The sequence below is a fragment of the Penaeus vannamei genome, chromosome 30 (assembly GCF_042767895.1).
Source record: "Penaeus vannamei isolate JL-2024 chromosome 30, ASM4276789v1, whole genome shotgun sequence".
NCBI classification, from domain to species: Eukaryota; Metazoa; Arthropoda; class Malacostraca; order Decapoda; family Penaeidae; genus Penaeus; species Penaeus vannamei.
The window spans coordinates 22,155,291-22,162,790 of NC_091578.1; the positions used below are offsets into that span (position 1 = coordinate 22,155,291).

Below are 7,500 nucleotides of genomic sequence, written 5' to 3' on the forward strand. Positions count from 1 at the left end.
GAAGACTTGTTCATTAACAGAACATTTCCCAAAGGAAAGAAACAGTACACATTTACTGTAGGCAATGCTGCAGATAACAGATACTTGAGAAAAATATACAGTTATTTTCCAATTATGATTATTTTCTTTTAACCTGTAAGGAAAGGACAGAGATTGACAGAACTCAACAGTAGGGATATTATTATCTCATTTCGAAATCCCTAACAGATCGTGGGCATAGATCTCTTGTGATCATAGATGTTATCACAACTGTAACCCATTACCCTGCCTCATGGAAAACTGATATGAGGGCTCTGGAGAAGGAATGTGTTGTTTTATCTGTTTGTGTTATCTTTAGTGTTTCATATTGTTGTGTGCTTGTTTTTGTGAATGAATGATTGGGAGGAGGTTACGTTTGAGACATATGTTTGGTTTTTAGTTTTGTTGATAGTTGAAAGTAATACCTCTAGTAATACCTCTATATAGTATAATATTTTATAGGTAAGTTGGTATGTATGTTTGTTAAGGTAGGTAGGTAAGAGGTTAGTATGTATGTAGGTTGGTAGATAGGGAGGTATATGTATATATGTATGTATAAAGGAAGGAAGGGAGGAGAAAAGTAGGAAGGTAGGGTAGAAGGAAGGAAGGAAGAAAGGGAGGCTGGAGGGGAGGAAGGAAGGGAGGAAGGAAGGTAGGAAAGGGAAGGTGGAAGAAAGGAAGGAAGAAAGAAAGAAAGAAAGGAAGAAAGAAAGAAAGGAAAGAAGGAAGAGAGAAAGGAATAAAGAAAGAAAGGGATAGAGAAAGAAAGAAAGAAAGACAGGAAGGGAGGGAGAGTGAGAGAGAGGAAGAAAGAGAGGGAGAAAGAGAGGGAGAAAGAGAGTGTGAGTGTGAGTGTGAGTGTGAGTGTGAGTGTGATGTGTGATGTGTGATGTGTGGGAGTGTGAGCGAGTGTGAGCGAGTGTGAGCGAGTGAGAGCGAGTGTGTAGGAGTGTATGGGAGTGTGTTGCGAGTGTGTGCGAGTGTGAGCGAGTGTGAGCGAGTGTGTGTAAGTGTGTGAGTGTGTGTGTGAGTGTGTGTAGGGGGATGGTGTATTGTGCTCCCCAATAATAGAATAATATACAATATATACATGGAGTAATTTGTGACCACAACAGCATGAAATTGGTTGTGCTAAAATTAGAAATAAAATGTTAGCTGCAATTACATATGCATATGACATTCTGTAAATTTTTCACTATTCTGCATATCCTTGATGAAACTATGAGAGCAGTATTAATCAATGTAAAAGTGCCAAAGTTAGCTCCAGAATGCTTTGAAAAGACCTTTGTGTGATATAGATCCATCCCCTCCCACAGCTTATGGTCTCATACCTTTGGTACTTGGCACCTTCTTACTACATATTTACCCCATCCCCCCTTTAATTTTGAAGCATCCCAGATCTGCCTTTGTGGATGTGGAGGAGCGTGTAGTGTGAGGGGCGTGTAGTGTGAGGGGCGTGTAGTGTGAGGGGCGTGTAGTATGAGGGGCGTGTAGTGTGAGGGGCGTGTAGTGTGAGGGGCGTGTAGTGTGAGGGGCGTGTAGTGTGAGGGGCGTGTAGTGTGAGGGGCGTGTAGTGTGAGGGGCGTGTAGTGTGAGGGGCGTGTAGTGTGAGGGGCGTGTAGTGTGAGGGGCGTGTAGTGTGAGGGGCGTGTAGTGTGAGGGGCGTGTAGTGTGAGGGGCGTGTAGTGTGAGGGGCGTGTAGTGTGAGGGGCGTGTAGTGTGAGGGGCGTGTAGTGTGAGGGGCGTGTAGTGTGAGGGGCGTGTAGTGTGAGGGGCGTGTAGTGTGAGGGGCGTGTAGTGTGAGGGGCGTGTAGTGTGAGGGGCGTGTAGTGTGAGGGGCGTGTAGTGTGAGGGGCGTGTAGTGTGAGGGGCGTGTAGTGTGAGGAGCGTGTAGTGTGTGTGTGTGTGTGTGTGTGTGTGTGTGTGTGTGTGTGTGTGTGTGTGTGTGTGTGTGTGTGTGTGTGTGTATTGTATTATGTTTGTGTATGTATAGGCATGCACTTGCAGGCTTATATTCTTATAGGTGTGATCTTGTCCATAATTGTATGCATGTTTGACTTGCATGTAGGTGTACATTCTATTAATCTAATTCTTTAGAGTCGGTTTCAATACATTTAATAGCATTTTATAGGATATTCCACAGAATCCCATAGGATATTCATCAATATGAATTAGGTTTTGATAGAGTACTTGTGTCATACCTCCTAGCAATTACCCAAAATTTACATGATGAATATAGACTACCAAAGACTATATGAATGTGGTTGAGTCTTTTTTAGAAATGGTGTTCATCTTTTAACGGTAGATAAATATTTATTTGTATAAACTAGTATGTATTTTCTCAGATTTCAAAATTATTTATTTATTTTTTGTCTTGGTCTTTAACCCATTTTTACTGGATATATGTGCTGTCCACTTTAGTTTTGTTTTTTCAGATTTTGTTTACATTTAGGCAGCTTCAAAAGTATAGAGTTACCAAGGAGTCACTTGCTGGGCTCCAATGTATACCATATTCTTTGAATTTCCAGAGTAGAAAGTATTTATTTTTGATATTATCATTGTTATTAATGTTATTATTTTTAAAATTGACATTATTATGATTATTCTATTAACAATATTAGTTTCTTTTCCCCACAAAATAATCGAGAAATATTCTCAACAGATAAAAGTCAGGTATGCTTAGTGGTCATCCATAATTTTCATCATTATCACAAGCCTATAAAGCACAGACTTTTGAGTGACACCCTCCCCCCTCTAAAAGTGTATGATAGAGGACGAAAAATGATGCATTAAGATCTCTCTATCTATATGCGGATTCTTATTTTGTGATTCTAAGAAAAATAAATGAATTCAAAATAAGACCATGTCTTGTTATATTACTCTTTCACTGTATGAAAATCAAAAGATTGATGACAGGATAATACAAAGAGCCTACAGAATTTTTCTCCCTAGGCTGTATTTTTTTCTTTTTTACTATAGATGGTTTGATGTAAATGAAGTGTTAAAAGAAATATAGAAAAATTTTCCAATGATCAGATAAACATAAAATTTTTAGATAAATCAAGTTTACAGGTTCAATGTTACATTATTTCAAGTTATACATCTAATACATTTTCTATAAAGAGATGCAGGTGCATTTTATGTTGTTGAATATTGTTAAAATATTGGCACAATATTGGCTAGATAATGTATTGTATATTGTTTTATACAGTGCAATAAACAAGAAACAGGGAATCTCATTATTATCATACTCAGGGCTGTAAGTGGCCAGCCCTGATAACAACACTGGCATGGTGTGAAATTTGAAACATGGTGGCCACTGATTTACCCATTGTTGGATCATCCTTTTTTACATTAAAAAGATTGTATGCCTGGTCTTAACTCCCTCTCCCCTGGGTATGGTTTGTACACACATGACAATGATGAAAATTATGGATGACCCCTTAGTGATTGAAGCCTTGAGGACTAGCACTTCTGAAGCCATCTTTGTTTTGATAAAGATAATAAACAAAGATCACAATGGAAAGAGCATGTACATAAATACATACTCTTCCTAGCATCAACAGGTTACATGACAGTTGTCATTTTTGGGTAGCTAGGTTTAGTGACTGAAGATATTTGAAAGTACATATTTTAAAATCAGAATCCTCTTTAGACTCAGATTCTCTTTTCTATAACCCCCCCCCCCCCTCCCCTTTCACTCGAGTCAGGCCTCCTTCCCTCAACCCCTTCTCTTTTCAGTGTCATGCCAAAACTGTTAATGAGAGGACTTTCTACCTCCTAGGATTAAGAACGTGTCTCTGGCTGGCTGTGGCTTCCTAGCATTATACCTGTTAGGTGCGATCAAATGCTTGTTGACTGTCTGTCCCCATGTCCTGAAGGAGACTCTTATTTCGGGAGCATCTGCGGGAGCCCTGATTGGCTCAGCACTTATCTGTCAGGTACCTATTGATGATGTGAGATATCAGTTCCTGAATGCAGCTGTTGAGTCCAGAAAATGGGCAATGGGGCCTTTCAGTCCTGGGTTCAAGTTTGAGGATTACCTTAGGGCAGGCATTGAACTGTTACCTCCTGATGCCCACCTGAGGGCCAATGGGCGGCTCTTTGTGTCACTGACAAGAGTCCGTGACATGTCTAATGTGATTATATCTGAGTGGGATTCGCGTGAAGACCTTGTTCAAACACTAAGATGTGCTTGCTACATCCTGGGGGCATCAGGGATGGTTCCACCCACCCTACGTGGAGAATGGTTCATTGATGGGGGATACAGCAATAGGCAACCTGTGGTCAGCAAAGAGGCTCTTACCATCAGTCCCTACGCGGGTGATGCAGACATATGCCCAGATGAAGAACCAACACGCAGGAAGGTGAGCTGGGCCAACCACACAGTCAATATGTCCTATAGCAACACATTGCGCTTGTACCAATCCCTGATGCCCCCTGAACCCCATATCCTCAACCAGTACCATGCTCAAGGTTACAGAGATACATGGCGTTACTTACAAAGAATGAAATCAAAGCTGAGAAGTAATTGAACAAGACTTTGTTTTTTGTATTCATTTGAAAAATGTTACATGGTTATTCTGGAGGAATTGATACTAAAAACATTTGCTTTGTGAAGTGAGAGATTGTAGATATGTAGACAGTTAACCCTTTATTTATTTTATTTATTATTATTGTTGTTTGTGAGAGTTGAAAACAACATACTGCATATGAACATGTCAGTGTTTGTCAGGATTCTTTTATTTCTTTAATTCTCTACTTTTACAGTTATATATTTATATGCATAAGTATATTATATATCTAATCAAAAGTCTATGTATCTTTTTAATTTTGTTTAGAATTTCTGTGATATTTGCATCATTACATTTTGTATAGCTGAATTGTGTTTGCAATGTATTCTAGGGAAGTAAGCGTGGCCCTATCTGGATCAGGGTTCCTGGCTTTGTATGAGGTTGGTGCCTTGCAGTGCCTGCAGAAGCAATGGCCTCGGTTGCTGCAGACAGCAAAGGTTTCTGGCGCATCGGCTGGCTCCCTTTTGGCAGCGTGTGTAGTGTGTGATGTCCCTCTTGACTTTGTGAAGGGCAACTTCTTGGAGACAGCCAAGGAAGCCCAGAGGTGGAAACTGGGCCCCTTCAGTCCCAAGTTCAATGTTTCTGATTATCTCAACCAGGGATTTGAAGCCCTGCCCCCTGATGCCCACCTGCGGGCTAACAACAGACTCTTTGTCTCACTCACAAGAATCAAGGATGGCCAGAATGTCATAATCTCAAACTGGACTTCACGAGAGGAGTTGATCCAGTGCCTCCTCTGCTCTTGTTTTATCCCCATCTTCTCTGGCTTTCGGTTCCCTTCATTTCGTGGAGAGAGGTACATGGATGGAGGCTTCACCAACAACCTCCCAATCCCATGCCAGCCATGCATATCCATTGGCCCATTTGAGGGGAAGATTGACATCTGCCCCAGGACCAAGAAGCAAAACTCCCCTTACCTGACCATTGCTAATGAGACGGTGGCCGTAAATGCCACCAACATCCTTAGGTTTGTACAGTCCCTAAAGCCTCCTCCCATTGAAATCTTAGAAGATGTCTATCAGGAGGGCTACTGGGATGCTTACTCCTTTCTAAAAGCAAAAACAAGTCAAAAGACAGGCCCTTTGTCTGCATGAGCTTAAATGCTTGTGTTCAGTGTGAAAGAGATGAATGTTTATATAGCATGGCTGAGGGCAGTGATGGAATGGGTGTTGGTGTCTACTTTTGCATTTTAATTTGTATGGACAATGATATTAATAACCTAGACGGCAATCTAAGGATTGAGTTTTTTAAAAGTATTTTGCATATTTACTCTAAAATATAAGTATTATATTGTATTATCTGTGTTAAGGAAATTTTATCATTAAGATCTGAAAATAACCCAGGTTTTATAGAGTATTGTTATGCACACCCATGCACATGTACTTGCACAATTATGAAGATACACACATGCACATGCACACGTGCACATTCATGTGTGTATGCACAAGTGCATGCACACATACACATACATGCGCGCGTTTGCACGTGCGCACGCACACACACACACACACACACATACATGCACACACACATATACACACACATATACACACACATATACACACACATATACACACACATATACACACACATATACACACACATATACACACACATATACACACACATATACACACACATATACACACACATATACACACACATAACACATATACACACACATATACACACACATATACACACACATATACACACACATATACACACACATATACACACACATATACACACACATATACACACACATATACACACACATATACACACACATATACACACACATATACACACACATATACACACACATATACACACACATATACACACACATATACACACACATATACACACACATATACACACACATATACACACACATATACACACACATATACACACACATATACACACACATATACACACACATATACACACATACACACACATACAGACACACATACAGACACACATACACACACACACACACACACACACACACACACACACACACACACACACACACACACACACACACACACACACACACACACACACGCAAAAGATCAAACACAAGGACATGGACTGACAGATTCAAGAAACAATTTTTTTTTTGTTAGATTAAGGAAAATTTTCATTATATAGACAATAACAGTTATACAGATTAAGAAACATCTTCATTATATAGACAAAAACAGTCAAACAGATTAAGGGACTTCATTATATAGACAATAACAGTAATACAGATTAAGGAACATCTTTATTATATAGACAATAACAGTCATATAGATTAAGGAACATTTTCATTGTATAAATAATGCCAGCTATACAACTGTACTTTGTTTTGTAAGAATTCCCTTGGTAATGTGCCATTTCTAGAATGATTGTGAAATTATGTTACTGTTGATATTTATACTGTTTTTGAGATGAAATATATACTTTTAAGATCAAAATCAACTTTCATATCCAACTGTATTAAAAAAAAAGGGTTACTTGCAAGTAATTTATGAAATAAAACAAATATTCCCTTGTTGATTACGATTATCTTTATGATGATCTTTCATTGGTATTCTCTGACCACCTTTTTTTTGGTTTATTATACAAAAAAAGAAAAAGAAATGTATAGCTCTCTTTCATATTTTTCTTTATGATCATTACTCATTACATAAATGGCAGTGGGTGTTTATTACAACAGATTATCTTTCTATGATATTTAGAATTGAAGTTGATATAGTTAACATGCTTTAGATTTATGGTTTAAGTGGAATGGGAAAATGTGTACGCAATGGCTAACTTTCTATATATGAATGCTAGTTGACAAACACTAATATACTGATTGAATTTGAAGAAATTGCTTTGCTTGAGTGAGGAGATGGAATAATTATTAATT

The 7,500-nt window shown here is 38.9% G+C and overlaps 1 protein-coding gene across 1 annotated transcript in view; it reads left to right on the plus strand.

Annotated features, from left to right (window-relative positions):
• LOC113808527 (patatin-like phospholipase domain-containing protein 4) overlaps window positions 1–6,661 on the plus strand; it is a 28,507-nt gene extending 21,846 nt beyond the window's left edge. The window contains exon 4 of the mRNA XM_027359952.2: window positions 4,924–6,661. Within this exon, the coding sequence (XP_027215753.1) occupies window positions 4,924–5,686 (763 nt within the window). The 3' untranslated portion in view covers window positions 5,687–6,661. The remainder of the gene's footprint in view (window positions 1–4,923) is intronic.
• Window positions 6,662–7,500: the final 839 nt, after the last annotated feature.